General features: G+C 45.1%; 1 protein-coding gene across 5 annotated transcripts in view; it reads left to right on the forward strand.

The window, feature by feature from the left end:
- nav2b (neuron navigator 2b) overlaps nucleotides 1-24138 on the forward strand; it is a 184295-nt gene that overhangs the window by 49061 nt on the left and 111096 nt on the right. For 2 of the 5 annotated variants that reach the window (XM_014125528.2, XM_045688406.1), the window contains exons 1-3: nucleotides 9920-10930; nucleotides 22680-22797; nucleotides 23478-23530. In XM_014125528.2, the coding sequence (XP_013981003.2) occupies nucleotides 10673-10930; nucleotides 22680-22797; nucleotides 23478-23530 (429 nt within the window). In that variant the 5' untranslated portion in view covers nucleotides 9920-10672. Of the gene's footprint in view, nucleotides 1-9919; nucleotides 10931-22679; nucleotides 22798-23477; nucleotides 23531-24138 lie in introns of those variants that run through there. The other 3 variants (XM_045688407.1, XM_045688408.1, XM_045688409.1) reach the window with 2 other exon arrangements.

Consider the following 24138-nt stretch of genomic DNA (forward strand, 5'->3'; position numbering starts at 1 on the left):
CCTAAGCCCTTAAGGGGATTGTTTGCTGACTGGGCACTCAGCTTGTAATCTAATCATGGGATTTTGATGAAAGTGGAATAAACAGTGTTGCCAGGGTGCCATCTGCTGCCTTTTTACAGCGTTTAAAACCCAAAATGACATGGTGGAAGTGGGACTCACCAGGGCTGAGGGCTAAAGATCCCATGGCACTTATTGTAAGAGTAAGGTTGGCATAGGCCCTTTAACTTCTGATGTAGTCTGATTGATGTTGACCTTCCAACCATCCAGAGAAAAAAAAGGTTATTTAAGGTCAGATGTGGAATTGCAGCCAAATCAAGTGTGTAGGGGTTAATGTGCCACATTGTCACGTCCTGACCAGTAAAGGGGTCATTGGTAATTGTAGTATGGTCAGGGCGTGGCAGGGGGTGTTTGTTTTGTGTTTTTGGGGGTTTTTTGGTTCTAGGGGATTTTGGTTCTAGTTTTCTATTTCTATGTTTCTTTTTCTATGTGTGGCCAAGTATGGCTTCCAATCAGAGGCAGGTGTCTTTCGTTGTCTCTGATTGGAAGCCATACTTAGGCAGCCTGTTTTTCCTGTGTTTTTGTGGGTGGTTGTTTCCTGTTTAGCCTGTGTGCCTTACGGAACTGTTTCGTCATTTTGTTTATTTTCTTTGAGTGTTCTCTTTAAAATAAAGGAAGAAGATGAGCACTATACCCGCTGCGCCTTGGTCTGTCCCTTTCGACGCATATGACACACATTCACAGAGTCAATTTGATTTCCCTTCTATTTACATTTATACTGAATAAAAATATAAATGCAACATGCAACAATTTCAAAGATTTTACTGAGTTACAGTTCATATAAGGAATTCAGTCAATTGAAATAAATAAATTAGGCCCTAATCTATGGATTTCACATGACTGGGCATGGGCGCAGCCATGGGTGAGCCTAGAAGGACATAGGCCCACCCACTTGAGAGCCAGGACCATCCAATCAGAATACGTTTTACCCCAAATGGCTTTATTACAGACAGAAATACTCCTCAGTTTCATCAGCTGTCCGAGTGGCTGGTCTAAAACAACCCCACAGGTGAAGAAGCCGGATGTGGGCTAGAGTGGTTACACGTGGTCTGTGGTTGTTAGGCCGGTTAAACGTACTGCCAAATTCTCTAAAACGATGTTGGAGGCGGCTTATGGTAGAAAAATGAACGATCATTTCTCTGTCAAACGTTCTGGTGGACATTCCTGCAGTCAGCATGCCAATTGCAAGCTCCCCCTGTCACGCTCTGACCTAGGAGAGCTGTGTTTTCTCTGTTTAGCTAGGCCAGGGTGTGATAGGTGGGTGGGCATTCTATGTTTTGTGTTCTATGTTTTGGCCGGGTATGGTTTCCAATCAGAGGCAGGTGTCTATCGTTGTCTCTGATTGGAAGCCATACTTAGGCAGCCTGTTTTTCCATAGTTTTTTGTGGGTAGTTGTTTTCCGTTTAGTTGCGAGTACCCGACGGAGCTGTCTGCTGTCATTTTTGTTTAATTTGTAAGTGTTCATTTTTTCATTAAGATGAACATATTCCACGCTGCACCTTGGTCTACTCATTTTGATGCCTGTGACACCCCCAAAGCTTGAGACATCTGTGGCATTGTGTTGTGTGACAAAACTGCACATTTTACCGTCCCCAGCACAAGGTGCACCTGTGTAATGATCATGCTGTCATGGTGGATGGATTTTCTTGGCAAACCAGAAATACTCACGAACAGGGATATAAACACATTTGTGCTCAAAATCAGAGATAAATACATTTTTTGTGCTAATCGAACATTTCGGGGATATTTTATTTCAGCTCATGAAACATGGGACCAACACTTTACATGTTGCATTTATATTTTTGTTCAGTATGCATTTTAGTAATTTAACAGACGCTCTTATCCAGAGCGACTTACAGTTAATGCATTCATCTTAAGATAGCTAGGAAATACAAACATATCTCTCAGTCAAATGTGACTGACCGCTTTGATTCAGTCTCATGTAGCAAAATGGAATGGTGTTTTTTACATTGGATAAAAGCAGAGACACAGAGCTACAAAATGTTATATCATACACTGCATTTGAGGAACAATGGGAAAGTAATTCTGCTTTGAAAGTTGATAAACTTGTAACCTCACGTTTGAAAAAATGGCCTTTGAATGTTGAATTGTTCACACCCTCTTAAGCTTTAGCCTGACCCATCTCTTTAAGGGTTGATCCGGGGGGTCTGTACTAACAACACCAATCAAGCACCCAAGCTAACTGGCTAACTTGCTAGCTACAAATGAGAGAACATTACTCGCCCTAGCAGAGCTGGTTAGACTGTTTTTATGTTATCCAGAGCGTTGGGGACTGTAACTGTGCTGTCAGATTGTCCGTTTGTAAATCCAGTGCGTTTCGCTCTCGGAGCGTTCAAAGCGCACACTGGATGCTCTGGCCGATGAGTAGGGTTGATCCGAGTGTTCTGACCTCACAACGGCAGTCAAGCACCCAAGCTAACTGGCTATACATTGGCTAGCTTGCTAGCTACTTCCGGACACAAATGAGAGAACACCCCACTCTGACCATTTTACTCGCCCTAAGCAGAGCTGGTTAGGCTGTTTTTATGTTAGCCAGAGCACTGGTGACTGTAACTTTGCTGCCTCCCACAATTTAATTATGCTTTTTTGCCAACGTTTACCAACACCGGCCATATTCAATGGGTGTTGAACGTTTGAAAATTCATCAGTTATTCTGCGCTCTGGCACACTCAGACGAGAGTGCTTTGAAATCAGAATAGATGGCCAGACTTTACAGAATTTACGAACGCACCCGAAATGGTTACTTGCATAGTGGAGTTTTTTGTTAAAACATGTAGCTAGCTAGCTAGGTAAACAATGAACCATAATCCCAACTCATGAATCTGCAGGTAGCTAACCAACCAGGTTCAATGTTAGCTAGCTAACATTACGCTATAACTAGCCAAGCAAATGGCTCTGAGATACGAATAATAAGATCATACACGTAACATTAGCTAGCGAGACACTTTAATTGAAATGAAAACGACTTTGTCAAAATTAGAAACATGTAATATGTGAAAATGTAGCTAGCTAGACTATCTTACCCCTATACATCATGGTTAGACACTTCATCCCCTGTCACGGATGCCATGGTTGCCCTTTGAAGATGTAATCTGGAGACAGGTGTTTTCTCCATCTCCTTAACTATCATACTCTAATTCCACTGATTTCAAAACTCAGTCCTCCAGAAAGTGGAGAGCAACACTTATGCAGTTCTACTAAGCAATATATTTAATTTTAAAAAAGCAGCATTAGACAGGATTACCTACACATCCTGACCAGCTCAAATAGACAGAAGCATGCTATATTGCAGACCAATCCAAACTCTTCTCTCGGCATGTCCAGCCAACTCATTATCTCAGCCAATCATGGCTAGCGGGAAGGTTGCCCCCTTTTTCTGTGGCTAAACCAACTAGGCTAATAATTTAACAATTTGATTCGTATTTACAGATGGCATACAAGTTCGTTATTAAGGCACATGAAAGTTCACATGTTCCAGAAGGCATTTCTGCCAAAAATGCATTTTGATGAAAATAAAAAAATTAAGTTGAAATGGCTCTCGTGTGAAGTAGTGACCTCTGAAATATGCCTAGTTTCCTGAAACGGGTCACAAATACATTTTTTATTAATAAAGTAGCTATAAGCAAGGTCAGTGCTAGTAGAGGCAAAAAAAGGAGTGCCAAGAGACCAAATGTGGCAGAATGAAATACTAGGGTTGGGGTGTAGGGTTTGAGCATAGCCTGAAGGTAGGGAGGGGCAGTACCTCTTGCTGTTCATTAGGCAAGTACCATGATTTGTAGTGGATGCGAGCTTCGACTGAAAGCCAGTGGAGTGTGCAGAGGAATGGGGTGACATTGGAGAACTTGGGAAGGTTGAACACCAGGTGGGCTGCGAAGTTCTGGACAAGATGCAAGGGTTTGATGGCACAAGCAGGGAGCCCAGCCAACAGCAAGTTGCAGTAGTCTAGATGGGAGATGACAAGTTCCTGGATTAAGACCTGCGCCTCTTGCTGTGTGAGGTAGGGTCATACTCTATTCATGTTGAAGAGCATGAACCTGCAGGAGCGAGTCACTGCTTTGATGTTTTCAAAGAACGACCGGGTGTTGTCCAGGGTCACGTCAAGGTTCTTTGCACTCTGGGATGGGGACACCATGGAGTTGTCAATTGAGATGGAGAGGTCTTTGAGCAGGCAGGCCTTTCCCGGGAGGAAGAGCCGCTCCGTCTGGTTGAGGTTGAGCTTGATGTGGTGGGCGGACATCCAAGCTGAGATGTTTGCCAAGCACACATTATGTGTGTCGCTACCTGGGTGTCAGAAGGAAAAAAGTATCTGTCATCCAAATAGCAAGGATAGGAGAGACCATGTGAGGATATGACGGAGCTGAGTGACTTGGTTTATAGAGAGAAGAGAAGAGGAGAGGACCCAGAACCGAGACCCTGGGTGACAGTAGTGAGAGTACGTGGTGCAGACACAGATCCTCTCCACGTCACCTAGTAGGAGCGGCCTGCCAGGTAGGATGCAAACCAGGAGTGTGCAGAGCCTGAGACGCCCAGCCCTGAGAGGGAGGAGAGGAAGATCTGATGGTTCATTGTGTCGAAGGCAGAGGATAGATCTAGGAGGATGAGAACTGAAGAGAGAGAGTCAGCTTTGGCAGTGCGGAGAGCAGTCTCGGTTGAGTGACCCGTCTTGAAGCCTGACTGGTTAGAATCAAGAAAATCGTTCTGAGAGAGATAGAAAGAGTGTTTTGGAAAGAAAAGATAGAAGGGATGCTTGTCTGTAGTTTTTTACATCTGAGGGGTCGAGTGTTCATTTCTTGAGGAGGGAAGCGGCTCTGGTCATTTTGAAGTCAGAGGGAACACAACCAGGGATTGTAACGGTTGTCTGTGGAAGAAGGAATAGACCAAAGCGCAGCGTGGTACGTGTTCATGATGTTTATTTTAACTTGAACACTGAAACAACAAAACAAAGTGGAACAAAACGCAACAGCTCTGTCAGGTGAACACACCAAACAGAAAACAACTACCCACACCAACCCTGTGGGAAAAGGCTACCTAAGTATGGTTCCCAATCAGAGACAACGATAGACAGCTGTCCCTGATTGAGAAACATACCCGGCCAAAACAAAGAAATACCAAAACATAGAAAAACGAACATAGAATGCCCACCCTAGTCACACCCTGGCCTATCCAAAATAGAGAATAAAACCCTCTCTATGGCCAGGGCGTGACAGTACCCTCCCCAAAGTTGCGGGCTCCGGCCGCAAAACCTGAACCTATAGGGGAGGGTCTGGGTGGGCTTTTCTCCATGTTGGTGGCTCTGGTGAGGGACGCAGACCCCGCTCCACCTCTGGCACGGCCCACTTCGGTGGCGCCTCTGGAGCGGGGACCCTCGCCGCCGACCCCGGACTGGGCACCGACTCTGGCAGCTTCGGACTGGCGGGCGACTCTGGCAGCTCTGGACTGGCGGGCGACTGGCAGCTCCGGACTGGCGGGCGACTCTGGCAGCTCCGGACTGGCGGGCGACTCTGACAGCCCCGGACTGGCGGGCGACTCTGGCAGCCACGGACTGGCGGGCGACTCTGGCAGCTCCAGACAGGCGGGCGACTCTGGCAGCTCCGGACAGGCGGGCGACTCTGGCAGCTCCGGACAGGCGGGCGACTCTGGCAGCTCCGGACAGGTGGGCGACTCTGGCAGCTCCGGACAGGCGGGCGACTCTGGCAGCTCCGGACTGAAGTCAGGCACAGGACCCACCAGGCTGGGGAGACTTGCAGGAGGCCTGGCTCTGGACGCAGGCGCAGGATTCACCAGGCTGGGGAGACATGCAGGAGGCCTGGCTCTGGGAGCAGGCACAGGATTCATCAGGCTGGGGAGACGTACTGGAGGCCTGGTCCGTGGAGGAGGCACAGGATAGACCGGGCTGTGGGGGAGCACTGGAGATCTGGTGCGTAGGCTTGACACCACTCTTACAGGCTGAATGCCCACTTTCGCCCGGCACGGGCAGAGCGCAGGCACAGGACGAACTGAGCCCTCCCAGTGCCCCAGAGACACAGTACGCAGAGCCGGCGCAGGATACCATGGGCCGAACAGGCGCACTGGAGACCAGACGCACTGAGCTGGCACAATCCGCCCTGGCTCGATGCCCACTCTCGCATGGCACTTGCGGGGGGCTGGCCTATAGCGCACCGGGCTATGAGCGCGTACTGGAGACACCGTGCGCTTCACCACATAACATAACTTCCGGTAAGCACGGGGAGTTGGCTCAGGTCTATTGCCTGACTCCGCCAATCTCCCCGTGTACCCCCCAAAAAAAGGTTTTGGGGGCTGCCTCTCGGGCTTTCTTGCCAGCCGTGTTCCCGCATAACGTTCGCTCCCCTCTCCTGCTGCCTCCACTCTCCTGGCTGCCTCCACCTGTTCCCATGGGAGGCGATCCCTTCCAGCCAGGATCGCCTCCCATGTGTAGGATCTCTTGCCGTCCAGGATATCCTCCCATGTCCAGGAGTCCTTCTTACCACGCTACTTGGTCCATTGGTGGTGGGAAGTTCTGTAACGGTTGTCTGTGGAAGAAGGAGTGGACCAAAGTGCAGTGTGGTACGTGTTCATGATGTTTATTTTAACTTGAACACTGAAACAACAAAACAAAGTGGAACAAAACGCAACAGCTCTGTCAGGTGAACACACCAAACAGAAAACAACTACCCACACCAACCCTGTGGGAAAAGGCCACCTAAGTATGGTTCCCAATCAGAGACAACGATAGACAGCTGTCCCTGATTGAGAACCATACCCGGCCAAAACAAAGAGATACCGAAACATAGAAAAAGGAACATAGAATGCCCACCCTAGTCACACCCTGGCCTAACCAAAATAGAGAATAAAACCCTCTCTATGGCCAGGGCGTGACAGGGATGAGTTGATGAGAAAAGTGAGGAATGGGAAAATCACTACTTGCAGGATTTCATCTGGAAAGAGAGGGGAGAAAGAGGTAAAGACATAGGTTAGTTCTGTGTGAGTGGGAACAGTGTACTCTATGTTATTCATTTACTGTTTTACAAAGCTGCAGACAGTATTGTGGCAGAAAGCTTGTGTGCTTAACATAGAAATGCTCTTTAACCCTTTCATGTCCTGTTGTACTCTTTATCTGGTCTTTGTCTGTTGCCACTGATCACTATGTTCATTTGGGCCTCTGTCTGCGTAAAATCATCAGTGGATAATATGTGTCTGTTTTATCACTGGCAGGTTGTGCTGTTGTGATATAGACAGCAGAAGGGGAGGAGGGTGGCCAGGGTGGCGTGGCGGAGTACTGCCTGCTGGTTCACCACCCAGTAGGCATCCACCCTGTCTGCTGTACAGCCCACTCAGAACAGGATACAGCCAGAGTGATAGTACTGCTATCACTACAGACCCTCCAACGCCAGAGAGGTCAATAGGGCTTCACAGATTAAACATATTCACAAACAGCCACACTTAGGCTACACACACACACATACAAACTTAGACAGTTACATGCACACGCACACATGCTTGTGCAGACATTCACACACATGCATTCATTCAGCTTTCCTTTAGCTAATTAATTCAGCTCTCAGCTGCATACAAAGGATTTTGGCTGTAGTGCTCACTCACATCGACGGACAGGTTGGTGGTTTTGTAGCATCCACCTGTCCGTTATTCTAAACTCATTGGCTGGCAGGATTGAGGTGACTGGATCTTCCTACCCCTGTGTTGTGGCACATAGAAGGATGAGAGGGTTCAGGATTTAAAACCTTCTGATGTCCTGCAGTCTTTAGCTCCCAATGTTATCACCAGGCCAACAACCCAATGGGTCTGGCCCAGTACAGCGCAGTATGTTGTTGGTTTGATTTGAGCAGGTGCCCAGAGACCATCTGGAAGAGGCTTATCTCGCTCCCTCCCACCCCCCACCCCCCTCTCTCTCTCAGGAATGGAATAAGTCACTCTGATGTGGTCAGAGGAGTGGTCCATAATGAAAATCAGCCCTTGATTTCTAATCGGGTTGATTGTCATTCTGGGACTTTCAATCTACTAGGCTTGGGCGATATTCCATGAATACCATATATACTGGCATGGCTGCTGGAAGTAGGGGTGCTGAGGGTGCTGCAGCACCCCCTAATAAATCAAAATACTAAAATATAGTCCACAATCTGTTTATTTGCCGTAATTGATTTTATAAAACAGGTTGTTTGGATCCTGGATGCTGAATGGATGAGCAGCATTCCAATGAAGATGCAGCTAGTGTACTGTCATTCCAAGTTCAATATTTGATGTGACTGAGTTAGCTGAAGTTGGCTAGCTAGTTTTCAAGTGACAAGAGCGTTAACCAGCCTGCATAGTAACCATTTTGTTTAGAACGGACGACCAGTCCTTTTCCATAGCAGCTATGCAAAAATAATTAACGACTGGGTGGCGTCTGTCGCAACAGATTTTTGTCCAGACTATATCTTCTGGTGGAATTGTATGAATTTATTTATCAAAATAATGTTTTAATGGAAATATGTAATTCCTTGTTACTTTTAATATGTTGGTAACAGTTTTATAAGACCCTATCAGAGACGTCACAACACAGCGGGTCACTGTGTCACCCGGGTGATCAGTGAGGTGAAGGTTTGAGTCGTCATGAACATAAACACACACAGTGGGGATGAGGCCTTCACCTCACCTGACTAGGCAGTCACATACGTCAACATTGTAGTAGCATGCACACATAGACCTCTAAAGCACATTCATTTATATTATGCACTGTACGATCAATACACATGCTTTTCAATCAATATGGAAGTTGTTTTTTCAGCCAGGTATGTCGGATAGAAACAAAGGCAACCTAGCTAGGTCTGTACAGAATACAGATGACAGTGAATGAGAGTGAACTGAGTGGAGGGATGACTGCTGTACAGTACATAGTCACTGGTAAGCCTATGAGTGTCACTGACCATTAATAAAGGGGTCTTTGGGTTAGCAGATTGTCCAGTGGATTAGCGATTAGCCTGTGGTTTCTCCAGATTATATGACCTTCGATTAGCGTGACCTTTGCTTTCACAGGCAGGGAGGATAGAGTGTCCTTTTAGAGGAGTATGAAAAGCTCATGGTTTGTGTTGACACACGGCAGTAGAGAGAGTTCTGTTGGACTTGCACCCACAGGGATTATAGGGTTCAATCCACCGGCTGGAGGAACTGCTGGCTGCAGCACTATTTGAAACCTCACAAAGCTTCTGTCAGGGCTGGCTCTGAATAATAACACATCTCCCAGGCTCAGTCTGCTGACTAAAGTTTACATGACACTGAGAATCAGCTGTACAGACTTACAAAAGAACATAGAAAATCACTTGACAATGTCATATTCATCCTTATGCACATCAATATGAAAGTTATTGGTTTACTGTTCTGGCACTGGGGTGTTAACAGTTGAGTTCAAAGCTGTGGGAAACATAATATAAAGCCCAGGGACGGGGGGACCAGTACTGGAGCCCCTCCCCTGCTGCAGAGATCAGCAGAACCAACCCAGCACTCCTCCTCTCCTTTATACAACAGTCTGGGCACTGGGCCAGCTAGAACAACCCACTCTAATAGTGTTAAATAGGGCTCCTCTCCCACTTCACATTATCACTCTAACAGTGTTAGATAGGGCTCCTCTCCCACTTCACATTATCAGTGTACATTATCAGTGTGCTCTCATTACAGAGAGAGAGAGAGAGAGAGAGAGAGAGAGAGAGAGAGAGAGAGAGAGAGAGAGAGAGAGAGAGAGAGAGGGATAAAGTTGTGTTTATGGTGCCGTGCCATCATGTGATGACTGCGTTGGCTGGCCAGGCTGTCTGCATTGACTACTTGACAAGCTGAGTGAGGAGGAGGATACTGCTGTACGTCCCACCAGGCAGCCACCCAACGATCTTTAGTCATTAGAGTCTCTAATACACATCTGCTCCCTGCCTGGCCAAACAGAGCGCTAATCTTTCTGAACTATGCATCGCATTCACAGTTGTTTCCATCTTCGCCTTCCTCCTGGTTTTTTCTTCTCTCTTCTACTGGACAGACCCTGAGACTAGTTTATTCTTCTCTCTGCTACTGGACAGACTCTGAGACTGGGCTTTCCTTTTTCACGCTTTGAGGGACTGATGAAGCAGACTTCCAATGGGAACAGCGCCTGATTAAACCAGGACCAGGGAACACTACAGTTACTGGTACGCTGTACAGTACCTCTGGAACAGAACAGGTGGGGGGAGGAACCCAGAAGAACGTGCTCATCGCTGTGGATGGTTCCAGAACCTCGTTAAAACCCAGAGAAGGATGTGACTTGGCAGCCTGTCAGAGGGAGTTGTTCTCATCGAAAGGTTTACTTTTGGACTATGTGTGTGAGTGTGTGTGTGTGTGTGAGTGTGTGCGTGTGTGTGTGAGTGTGTGTGCCACAGAGGGCCTTCTGCTGTACATGTGTGTATACAGGCTGACCTACTCCAGCTGTGGAGCCTCTGTGTGAGCATAAGCTTGCGTTTTGGCCAACCTTCTTAGAAATAGCAAAGAGAGAGAGAGAGACTGAGTGCTTGCATGTTTGTGTGTGAGTATGTGAGTGTTGAGTGGTTTCTGAGATGTGCTCTGAAAGCAAGAGCGGAAGATGCCGGCCATTCTGGTCGCCTCTAAGATGAAGTCGGGACTGCCAAAACCGGTGCACAGCGCCCTGCCCATTCCTCAGCTACAAAACAATGCCAGGTCCAGGACCTCCATCACTCACAGGGCCAACCACCTCAGACACAGCCCCCTGAAAGCCCCTCACCGGCAGGGAGAGCGCCGGGGAGAGGACGAGGAGGAGGAAATGACCACCCCCACCAAAAGGCTCTCAACCACAGGGAGTGACGACCAAGAGGACCCTCAGGTCAGAGCACAGTTCTTCTCAACCTTATCTGGTTACGTACTTAAACTAGGACTAAAGGACGAAACTTGTAGTAAATAAGTAAACTAGGACTAAAGGACGAAACTTGTAGTAAATAAGTAAACTAGGACTAAAGGACGAAACTTGTAGTAAATGAGTAAACTAGGACTAAAGGACGAAACCTGGAGTAAATGAGTAAATAGGATGACAAACCTGGAGTGAGTAAACTAGGACTAAAGGACGAAACCTGGAGTAAATGAGTAAACTAGGACTAAAGGACGAAACCTGGAGTAAATGAGTAAACTAGGACTAAAGGACGAAACTTGGAGTAAATGAGTAAACTAGGATAAAAGCTGGGATTTCGGCACCTGTTCTGTAGTTGGACAGTGAACAAAATCGGCATATGAGCAGTGTTACTGGCGTTGTGTGTATTTCTTAGTCGGCAGCAGCTGCGGTGTACTGGAGAGATGTAGGCTAATGGGACTAAGGCACATAGTGATGAATGGTGTGTGTGTGTTCGGTGCTGTAAACATATGTCACAGGATAAAGAAAGGGGAAGGGTTAATACTGTAATCAGATGGTCATTCAGCGATGCAGATTGGGAACGACAACCCTTCCTTTATCGGCTGTTTTCATACTGTCACTACTATGTGGAGTTAAATGCAAAGTGTTTCTTTGAAATCTGCTACAAGGCATTCATTTGAATAGATATCTAATTCACGTCATTGTCTTTGAAATGTCCCTGTGCGAAAGTAACTGACTGAAGCCTGCAGTGAAAATAGAATACTACAGCAGGCTTTAACCATATGGCAGTTGTTGTGGGTCTTTATGGTGGTCTGGTCCTGGGAAGGAGTAGAGAGAGAGAGAGAGATGGGGAGATGCAGAGAGAGAGAGAGATGGAGGGAGATGGAGAGATGCAGAGAGAAAGAGAGAGAGTAGGTTAATTCCCTTGACGTTGGCCTATGTGAGCGGCAGACAGATGGGCATTAAGAGCACTTCACACCTGGTCTGGTTGATGTCTTGCTGACGTCTACAATGTGCAGCAGGATGGACTATGAAACACATGCATGTGTGTGTGTGCTTTTGTTTGTGTATGCCTTTATATTCATATATTTGCAGAACTGTACAAAGTGGATAGTTCAATTGAAAATGACTGAGGCTGTTCTGAGGGCAAAAGGGGGGATAATGATTATTGGCCAGTAGTTAAAAAAATAAATGTGCCTGTTTAAGGTCTTGTGTCTGTATTGCTGGCCTGGCCATGTGTAGCCTATATAAAACCTATGTGTAGCCTATATAAAACCTATCCCATAGCCCACTGTCCCAGGCAGGCAGACAGACATACAGACAAGCAGACAGACAGACAAGCAGACAGACAAGCAGACAGACAAGCAGACAGACAGACAGACAGACAGACAGACAGACAGACAGACAGACAGACAGACAGACAGACAGACAGACAGACAGACAGACAGACAGACAGACAGACAGACAGACAGACAGACAGACAGACAGACAGACAGACAGACAGACAGACAGACAGACAGACAGACAGACAGACAGACAGACAGACAGACAGACAGACAGACAGCAGCAGTACATGATGTTGTGCTTCATGTGGGGGAGAGGATGAAAGACATGACTGTATAGCCTATCATTACACAGTTAGAGTGAAAGACATGGCTGTATAGCCTATCATTACACAGTTAGAGTGAAAGACATGGCTGTATAGCCTATCATTACACAGTTAGAGTGAAAGACATGGCTGTATAGCCTATCATTACACAGTTAGAGTGAAATACATGGCTGTATAGCCTGTCATTACACAGTTAGAGTGAAAGACATGGCTGTATAGCCTATCATTACACAGTTAGAGTGAAAGACATGGCTGTATAGACTATCATTACACAGTTAGAGTGAAAGACATGGCTGTATAGCCTGTCATTACACAGTTAGAGTGAAAGAAATGGCTGTATAGCCTGTCATTACACAGTTAGAGTGAACAGCGGTCAGGGGTTTTTCTCTAGCGCTCTATTTGGAGTGACTGTGCTGTGCTGTACTGTGCTGTAGTGTAGTGCTGTAGTGTAGTGCTGTAGTATACGGTAGTGCTGTAGTGTAGTGCTGTAGTATACGGTAGTGTAGTGCTGTAGTGGTGTGTAGTGCTGTAGTGTGGTGTAGTGCTGTAGTGCAGTGTAGTGCTGTACAGTTCTGTAGTGTTGTGCTGTACTGTACTATACTGTAGTGCTGTGCTGTAGTGTAGTGCTGTGTGTAGTGTAGATGAGTGTAGTGTGGTGTGGTGTGCTGTATTGTGCTATGCTGTGCTGTGCTGTGCTGTAGTGCTGTGCTCTACTCTGCTGTGCTGTAGTGCTGTGCTATAGCGTAGTGCTGTGCTATAGTGTAGTGCTGTGCTGTGTTGTACTATAGTGTAGTGCTGTGCTGTAGTGTAAAATCAAATCAAATCAAATTTTATTAGTCACATGTTCCGAATACAACAGGTATGCTTACAGTCTTTCACCTTACAGTGAAATGCTTACTTACGAGACCCTAACCGACAGTATAGTTAAAAAAAATATGGATAAGAATAAGAGATAAAAGTAACAAGTAATTAAAGAGGAGCAGTAAAAAAATAACAATATATACAGGTGGGTGCCGGTTCAGAGTCAATGTGCGGGGCACCGGTTAGTTGTGGTAGTATGTACATGTAGGTTAATTAAAGTGACTATGCATAGATGACAACAGAGAGTGGCAGTGGTGTGGAGAGGGGATGGGGGGGCAAAGTGAATAGTTTGGGTAGCCATTTGACTAGATGTCCAGGAGTCTTATGGCTTGAGGGTAGAAGCTGTTTAGAAGCCTCTTGGACCTAGACTTGGCGCCCCGGTACCGCTTGCTGTGTGGTAGCAGAGCGAACAGTCTATGACTAGGGTGGCTGGAGTCTTTAACAATTTCTAGGGCCTTCCTCTGACACCGCCTGGTATAGAGGTTTTGGATGGCAGGAAGCTTGGCCCCAGTGATGTACTGGGCCGTTCGCACTACCCTCTGTAGTGCCTTGCGGTCGGAGGCCGAGCAGTTGCTATACCAGGCAGTGATGCAACCAGTCAGGATGCTCTCGATGGTGCAGCTGTAGAACCTGTTGAGGATCTTGGGACCCATGCCAATTATTTTCAGTCTCCTGAGGGGGAATAGGTTTTGTCGTGCCCGCTTCACGACTGTCATGGTGTGCTTGGACCATGTTAGTTTGTTAGTGATGTGAACACCAAGGAACTTGAACCTCTCAACCTGCTCCACTGCGGCCCCATCGATGAGAATGGGGCGTGCTCGGTCCTCTTTTTCCTGTGGTCCACAATCATCTCCTTTGTCTTGATCACGTTGAGGGAGAGGTTGTTGTCCTGTCACCACATGGCCAGGTGTCTGACCTCCTCCCTATAGGTTGTCTCGTTGTTGTCGGTGATCAGGTCTACCACTGTTGTGTCATCGGCAAATTTAATGGTGGTGTTGGAGTCGTGCCTGGCTGTGCAGTCATGAGTGAACAGGGAGTACAGGAGGGGGCTGAGCACGCACCACTGAAGGGCCCCTGTGTTGAGGACCATCGTGGCGGATGTGTTGTTACCTACCCTTACCACCTGGGGGCGGCCCGTCAGGAAGTCCAGGATCCAGTTGCAGAGGGAGGTGCTTAGTCCCTGGGTCCTTAGCTTATTGTTGAGCTTTGAGGGCACTATGGTGTTGAACGCTGAGCTGTTGTCAATGAATAGCATTCTCACATAGGTGTTCCTTTTGTCCAGGTGGGAAAGGGCAGTGTGGAGTGCAATAAAGACTGCATCATCTGTGGATGCAAATTGGAGTGGGTCTAGGGTTTCTGGGATGATGGTGTTGATGTGAGCCATGACCAGCCTTTCAAAGCATTTCATGGCTACAGACGTGAGTGCTACGGTTCCGTAGTCATTTAGGCAGGTTACCTTAGTGTTCTTGGGCACAGGCATTATGGTGGTCTGCTTAAAACATGTTGGTATTACAGACTCGGACAGGGAGAGTATGAAAATGTCAGTGAAGACACTTGCTAATTGGTCAGCGCATGCTCGCAGTACACATCCTGGTAATCTGTCTGGCCCTGCGGCCTTGTGAATGTTGATCTGTCTAAAGGTCTTACTCACATCGGCTGCGGAGAGCGTGATCACACAGTCTTCCAGTACAGCTAGTGCTCTCATGCATGTTTCAGTGTTTTTTGCCTCGAAGCGAGCATAGAAGTAGTTTAGCTTGTCTGGTAGGCTTGTGTCACTGGGCAGCTCGCGGCTGTTCTTCTCTTTGTAGTCTGTCATGGTTTGTAGGCCCTGCCACATCCGACGAGCATCAGAGCCAGTGTAGTACGACTGAATCTTAGTCCTGTATTGGCGCTTTAACTGTTTGATGGTTCGTCAGAGGGAATAGCGGGATTTCTTGTAAGCTTCCGGGTTTGAGTCCTGCTCCTTGAAAGCGGCAGCTCTAGCCTTTAGCTCAGTGCGGATGCTGCCTGTAATCCATGGTTTCTGGTTGGGGTATGTACTGTACGTGCGGTCACTGTGGGGACGACGTCATTGATGCACTTATTAATGAAGCCAATGACAGATGTGGTGTACACCTCAATGCCATTGGAGTAATCCCGGAACATATTCCAGTATGTGCTAGCAAAACAGTCCTGTAGCTTAGCATCTGCTTCATCTGACCACTTTTTAATTGATCTAGTCACTGGTGCTTCCTGCTTTAATTTTTGCATGTAAGCAGGAATCAGGAGGATAGAATTATGGGTAGATTTGCAAATGGACAGGGGTGGCAGGTAGCCTACAAGCTTTGGACTTGTAACCAAAAGATTGCAAGATCGAATCCCAGAGCTAACAAGGTAAAAAGCTGTCTTCTGCCACTGAACAAGGCAGTTAACCTGCTGTTCCTAGGCTGTCATTGAAAATAAGAATTTGTTCTTAACTGACTTGTGTAGTTAAATAAAGGTAATGAAAAGAAATGGAGGGTGAGGGAGAGCTTTGTATGCATCTGTGTGTGTGGAGTATAGGTGGTCAAGAGTTATTTTCCCTCTGGTTGCACATTTAACATGTTGATAGAAATTAGGTCAAACTGATTTAAGTTTCCCTGCATTAAAGTCCCCAGCTACTTGGAGCGTCGCCACTGGGTGAGCGTTTTCTTGTTTGCTTATGGTGGAATACAGCTCATTCAATGCTATCTTAGTACCAGCCTCTGACTGTGGTGGTATGTAGGGTGCTGTGCTGTGCTGTGCTGTGCTGTAGTGTAGTGTAGTGTAGTGTAGTGCTGTACTGTAGTACTGTGCTGTACTGTGATGTGCTGTGCAGTACTGTGCAGTACTGTGATGTGCTGTAGTGTAGTGGAGGGTAAATACAAGTAAACACAGCTTAGCCACTTTTTTTATTTTGTGCAAAAAAATGCAGTGAAAGTATAGGGAGTAAGTATAGGAAGAACGTATAGGGATAAAGTATAGGATGTAAATATATGGAGAAAGTATTGGGATAAAGTATAGGGTGTAAATATAGGGAGAAAGTATAGGGAGAAAGTATAGGGTGTAAAGATAGGGAGAAAGTATTGGGAGAAAGTATAGGGTGTAAATATAGGGAGAAAGTATTGGGAGAAAGTTTATGGAGAAAATATAGGGTGAAAGTATAGGGAGAAAGTATAGGGAGTAAGTATAGGGAGTAAATATAGGGAGTAAGTATAGGGAGAAAGTATAGGGAGTAAATATAGGGAGAAAGTATAGGGAGAAAGTATAGGGAGTAAATATAGGGAGTAAGTATAGGGAGAAAGTATAGGGAGAAAGTATAGGGAGTAAATATAGGGAGAAAGTATAGGGAGAAAGTATAGGGAGAAAGTATAGGGAGTAAGTATAGGGAGTAAGTATAGGGAGAAAGTATAGGGAGTAAATATAGGGAGTAAGTATAGGGAGAAAGTATAGGGAGTAAATATAGGGAGAAAGTATAGGGAGAAAGTATAGGGAGTAAATATAGGGAGTAAGTATAGGGAGAAAGTATAGGGAGAAAGTATAGGGAGTAAGTATAGGGAGTAAGTATAGGGAGAAAGTATAGGGAGTAAATATAGGGAGAAAGTATAGGGAGTAAGTATAGGGAGTAAGTATAGGGAGAAAGTATAGGGAGAAAGTATAGGGAAAAAGTATAGGGAGTAAATATAGGGAGTAAGTATAGGGAGTAAGTATAGGGAGTAAGTATAGGGAGAAAGTATAGGGAGAAAGTATAGGGAGAAAGTATAGGGAGTAAGTATAGGGAGAAAGTATAGGGAGAAAGTATAGGGAGAAAGTATAGGGAGAAAGTATAGGGAGTAAGTATAGGGAGAAAGTATAGGGAGTAAGTATAGGGAGTAAGTATAGGGAGAAAGTATAGGGAGTAAATATAGGGAGTAAGTATAGGGAGAAAGTATAGGGAGAAAGTATAGGGAGTAAGTATAGGGAGTAAGTATAGGGAGAAAGTATAGGGAGAAAGTATAGGGAAAAAGTATAGGGAGCGTTACTTTTTCACCACGACCTGCGATCAGAGTTTAGCCACCTATTTTGTTTTACTACTACAGTACATCACTGGTGCTGTTGCTCCATGTGCCCCACACTGCAGCACAGCCCAGCTGCAGAGTTCATTTAGCTGGGGGACATAGGGCCTGTCATGCCAAATAATGTCCTCCCCGGCCAAAAAGTGTACCCCTCTGAGTCACAATGGGATTCAATGAACTATTAGCGTCCGTTGCTATACCAGTGGTGTGACGACCTGATGATTAGAATTTTGGAGATCCTTACAGCCTAAATTATTTTCATCATCGTTATGCAAACAAGGCTGATTTCCGACAATTTCGCTGTTTAAACAAGTTTTGTTTCAGTGATCTGAAAGTACGTTATACAAACATAGCAATAGACAAACAACAACACTAATTGACAAACAACACTAATTGACAAACAACAACACTAATAGACAAACAACAACACTAATAGACAAACAACAACACTAAGTCAATCATTCATTTGAAAGATTACAGTATATGCAATAATTGTATATTCAATTGCATTGTTTACCTCAGTCAACAGCTGCGTCTTCCGTCCGTACTCGGCCTGGATGCTGCTGTTGTGTGCAAAGAGAATTACCTTCAGGTTGTTCTCCCGCCCTTCCTGCTACCAATCAAGGGACTTGCCCATGGCAGTCTTCAGGGTCTGGTTGGTCCATTCACCAAACCTGGAGGAGGAGGTAGGAAAGCAATTACTATTGACAATGTAAGATATTGAAATACAGAACCAGTCAAAAGTTTGGACACACCTACTCAAGGGTTTATCTTTATTTTCACTATTTTCTACAATGTAGAATAATAGTGAAGACACCAAAACGATGAAATAACACATGGAATCCTGTTCTTAATGTTTTGTATACTCAGTGTACAGTATGTCCAGGTCTCTTTTCAAACACATTTCTAGGCTATGACCTTTAAGCAAAAAGTGCCAAATTGAAACATTGTGTGCTCTCTGGTATGACATTCATTGAAATCATAATAATTTCAGATATAATTGAACGTGATTGATAAACAAAAGGTTATTTCACTTGCCCAGCTGTCTACTTGCCCAGCTGGTTATTGAATTTCTCTGAATGTTGCACCTCTTGTCAAGATCAGTGGTGTTTTCATAGTACTTTGCCTGGTTGGAAAGATAAAAGAAAATCTCCTCGATTTTGTAGCTGGCTAGCTGACTATGCAGGCTGAGGTAAATACGTAGCTATGGAAATCGAAAAACAGTTAAAATAATTTCTTCCTATTTAACAATATGTACTTGTTAAAGACAAATATATGGTAAAGAAAGAGTGTTCTCTTTCCAGTCTTTTCGGTCCTCTGAAGCAGCAGGTAGTCAGCAGCTTGTCACCGTCAAAAACACCATCCTTGGAGAGCAATTCTGAGGTAATAATTTTGTGCGGACTGAGCGAGCGTTTATGAGGTGAAATAGAACTAGTACTGCCCGCGTCCTCCTTCCTTCGCGACCGCTACGAGGTAAAATAGAGCCAAGCAACCTGCATAGCAACGGACACTTTGGTTCATTACGTAATCTGGTCAGAATTTTGCAAGTTCTAGCAACAGCCCTAGCAACAGAAGCTAGAACTCATTTAATCCCATCGTGACGTGGGGGGGGGGACTTTTTGACAGGGGGACACTATTTGGCATGATAGGCCCACTGGAGAGGAAACGGGAACACAATAATATTGTTTTATTTCATATTTCCTTTGGCGTATCCTAACGGGAATGAAGAGTTAGCCATTGTGGTATTTTGTAGCGTAGAACTATTGCTTTTGCAATGAGGTGAAGTTAATGATACTGTTTATAAACGTTTTACATATTGTGAAACTTTGGACAAGCAACTGACAGATCTGTGTTGAGATCCCAGATATGTTCTGACTGGAAGCACAACATGCACATGGTTAATACTGTATGCACAGTGAACCAGACAAATGATAGATGAGTGATTCCTTGAAAGTCTCCACATTAGTCAAGAAGATTGCAGTGATCCTTGCTGCTGATTACCTGCACCCTCTCCACCAATTAGATTCTACACAGTCTAATTGGCATTTAAAAAGGGATTTATCATCAGAAGTGATACAGTACCTGACATTCAGTATAGTGAAGATGTCTTAGTTATGTGCAACTCTAGCACACCTGCTGCTGATGGCATGAGTCTAGTGAAATTAGCAGACCTATTGTGTGTGGGGCGTCCGATATCTTGTTTGATCCTACCAGGAAGAGAAGATCCCTTTAAGGCATCACCACAGCCTTCTACTACAGTAAACACACGTCCAGCTGGCCTGCACTGACTTCCAGCCAAACCCCACCACATACAGGGTTCCATACCACCAGGCTGGTTAGGCTACGTGTTTATTTCTGTGATGATTGCTGTGTATTGCATTAGGCCTGCAGTGGTTGGGTGAAGTGGTTAGTGCTCTATTGCTCTCTGGAATGCAACAAAAATGCAGGATCAAATGTAGCCTAATTAGGGGGCAGTGTTTCTCTGTGTGTGTGTGTGTGTGTGTGTGTGTGTGTGTGTGTGTGTGTGTGTGTGTGTGTGTGTGTGTGTGTGTGTGTGTGTGTGTGTGTGTGTGTGTGTGTGTGTGTGTGTGTGCATGCGTGCGTCCGTGCGTGTGTGTGTGCTTGCGTGCATGTGTGTGTATAGGACATGAATAATGTAATACAGTGGCCTTGAGGAAGGAAGAGGAGGGGGAGGCAGTAACATGATGAGTTAGATTACCTCTGGTCCACTGACACAAATGAGGAGGGCTGGCTACACACACACACACACACACACACACACACACACACACACACACACACACACACACACACACACACACACACACACACACACACACACACACACACACACAGAGAGAGAGAGAGAAACACTGCTCCCTAGTGTTGGTTTTGCCCATCTGGGCAGGACAGAACATAGATGAGGGAGCTGGAGGACCATTGGGTTAGACATGCTGTTACACCTGCCAGCTGTAGTATACACTGAGTATACCAAACATTAAGAACACCTTTCTAATATTGACTTGCACCCCACCCCGTTTTTGCCCTCAGAACAGCCTCAATTCGTTGAGACATGGATTCTACAAGGTGTCGAAAAGCATTCTACATGGATGCTGGCCCATGTTGACTCCAATGCTTCCCACAGTTGTGTCAAGTTGGCTGGATGTCCTTTGGGTGGTAGACCATTCTTGATACACACAGGAAACTGTTGTGTGAAAAATACAGCAATGTTGCAGTTTTTGACACAAACAGTTGCACCTGGCACCTACTACCATACCCCGTTCAAAGGCACTTAAATATTTTGTCTTGCCCATTCACCCTCTGAATGACACACATACATAATCAATGTCTCAATTGTCTCAAGGCTTTAAAATCCTTCTTTAACCTGTCTCCTCCCCTTCATCTACACTGATTGAAGTGGATTTAACAGGTGACATCAATAAGGGATCATAGCTTTCACCTGGATTCACCTGGTTAGTCTGTGTCCTGTTCTTAATATTTTGTATGCTCAGTATACAGTATGTCCAGGTCTGTCTTCAAACACTGTCCATTTCTAGGCTATATCTTTAGCACTGTAACCAGCATTTTGATAAGCAAGTCAAAGTGCTGCTCATTCAATCTTATATCAAGAATATTCCAATATTCCCACCGTCTGCTGCACTTTGTGGCAGGTGTTTCTTTGCTCACACAGCATCTGTATGTTGAGTTCTGAGATGTGGGAAAGGTGATCTTATTCTTTATACACTCTGTCTGGTTGGATAGAGGTAACTCAAGCCTTTAGCCTTTTGTTTTCAGTGGCAGAAAATATATGTGTCTAGATAAAAGGCTCTAAATGGACCTCTGTTAAGTAAGTTCTTCACATTAGGTTTGACAGGTTCAGAAAGCAAAAAAACAAGTGCAATTTGGTAGTTTAAAAAAAATCCTTGTTCCGCATTAGCAACTACTTGGTTGATGTGACTTTCCATTGACCCCATAGTGTTGCGGTGAATACTGTGTGTTGTTTTTTGTTTATTTGTGAAAGTCAGCGGAGAGCTTTATCTGTAGAAGACAGAATGAGGTGTTAGTGTCAAACTCTCAACACTCAGCATGTTTTCTATGCAAATCCCCGAGCAGAAGCTTAGTGCTGATCAGTGAAACACTGTGCAGGGAAGAAAATAGCAGCCTGTGCTGTGCTCTCAATAAATACATTTGTTTTGTAATATCTTTAAAAGACCCTGAATGGTGTACATTTATTCAAACCATATTTCCCTGTCAGGTTAAATTCAGTTGTCCACATTGAGCATTCCACCTAACCTGAGTCACCTGCATAGACGCAGGAAGTATTATTCAGATTTTTCAGGGGGTGCTGCAGCACCCCTACTTCCCACGGCTATGGTCACCTATTCAGTTCAAATGAAATCAAATCAAATGTATTTATAAAGCCCTTCTTCAGCTGATGTCACAAAGTGCTGTACAGAAACCCAGCCTAAAACCCCAAACAGCAAGCAATGCAGGTGTAGAAGCACGGTGGCTAGGAAAAACTCCCTAGAAAGGCCAGAATCTAGGAAGAAACCTAGAGAGGAACCAGGCTATGAGGGCTGGCCAGTCCTCTTCTGGCTGTGCCGGTTGGAGATTATAACAGAACATGGCCAAGATGTTCAAATGTTCATAGATGACCATCAGGGTCAAATAATAATAATCACAGTGGTTGTCCAGTTATGTCATTCAAAAGTATTTTCTACCCGATTTAATCTGTATTGTAAACATAATAATCTCATAAACAGATTGGGCCTAGCAGTTCACTGTTTTCTGTCAGAACAGACAGATTTAAAGTGACTGAGATGCTAAAATGTAGGAGATGCAGCAGCAGTAAACATCAAATTATGAACAAAACCCCTCAGATTACAGACATCTCACTCCAGTGCTCTCAGCCAGTGAGTTTCTGTCTTAATAGGTGATGTCATACTTCCTACTCTTTGAAAGACATGATTGCTCACTCTCAGAGCAGAACTTACATTGTGCTCAGTGGCCTGGTTTCTGGAGGAATGTGAGTATCACTCCTTGGAAAGCGAGTGTGTTCTGACTGTGCATTACATTTGGAAGGCGTTATCTACAGGCTATTGCTTTGCCTTTATTAACAAGTAATGTAGTGTCTGTGATTATTATACATTGATTGTATTTATTTCTATGTATGTCAATTGTATGTCTGTGTTTTGTTGTTGGGCAGATTTACACGGACTGGGCCAACCATTATCTGGTGAAGTCGGGCCGTCAGCGACTGATCAAGGACTTGCAGCAGGATGTTACAGATGGAGTGCTGCTGGCTGAGATCATACAGGTTGTGGGTAAGGACTTACCTAGCATTTATACTCTATTGGTAACTTTTTATCAGCAAATCCATTGGAATTATTTCTCATTTAAGATTTAATGTAATCATTATGCATTTTGTATTGGTTTTCCAATGGCAGGGCCAAACTTGTGTTTTTTGCATGGTTATCATATTATACTGCCTAATATTAGTATAATATGATTAGTCACAGTGCGTCTCTCTTCTCTGGCCCTTCAACTCACTGGCCTCTATGGTCGTTATTGTGGAGAGGTTAGGAGGGATCTTTAGGTTAGGAGGGGACTTCAAAATCAGTCTTTCCTGCATGGAAAGTAAAGCAACTTGAGACTGAAACTCTATTTTCCCCAGGGTGGGTGAGAGATTGAGCAGCGAAGCCTGTCATTATTCTGTCTACACTGTTCATTGTGCTTAAGTGGAGTGAATAGAGGGAGTGTGGTTAGTGAAAGCCACATGAGGATTGTTGTGGTGATATTTGACTAAGACTGTATCAGGTGCAAAACCACGGCTGCTTCCCATGGTTAGGGCAAGTTGTTACTGATTTTGGATAGATACTGTATGGGTGTCGTCAACGTGACTTGTCATTGTGCAGGGAAAGTCCCAAAAAGGATGTGTTACTTCATCATGAAAATATCCTCTTTCATTTCTTTCTCTGTCTTTTGTTTCATCTTTCTTTTCTAGCGAATGAGAAGATAGAAGACATCAATGGCTACCCTAAGAGCCGGACTCAGATGGTGGGTGTTGGTGCTGTGTTTACTCTGTCACATAAGGGGATCAATCCTCCACACCCTAAAACAGAGATACCAGGGAGGCTTGCACTACTATCGGCATTATACACTGCTCAACAAAAATAAAGGGAACACTAAAATAACACATCCTAGATCTGAATGAATGAAATAATCTTATTAAATACATAGTTGAATGTGCTGACAACAAAATCACACAAAAATAATGAATGGAAATCCAATTTATCAACCCATGGAGGTCTGGATTTGGAGTCACACTCAAAATTAAAGTGGAAAACCACACAACTTTGATGTAATGTCCTTAAAACAAGTCAAAATGAGGCTCAGTAGTGTGTGGCCTCCACGTGCCTGTATGACCTCCCTACAACGCCTGGGCATGCTCCTGATGAGGTGGCGGATGGTCTCCTGAGGGATCTCCTCCCAGACCTAGACTAAAGCATCCACCAACTCCTGGACAGTCTGTGGTGCAACGTGGCGTTGGTGGATGGAGCAAGACATGATGTCCCAGATGTGCTCAATTAGATTCAGGTCTGGGGAACGGGCGGGCCAGTCCATAGCATCAATGCCTTCCTCTTGCAGGAACTGCTGACACACTC

The sequence above is a fragment of the Salmo salar genome, chromosome ssa10, assembly GCF_905237065.1.
Source record: "Salmo salar chromosome ssa10, Ssal_v3.1, whole genome shotgun sequence".
NCBI lineage: Eukaryota > Metazoa > Chordata > Actinopteri > Salmoniformes > Salmonidae > Salmo > Salmo salar.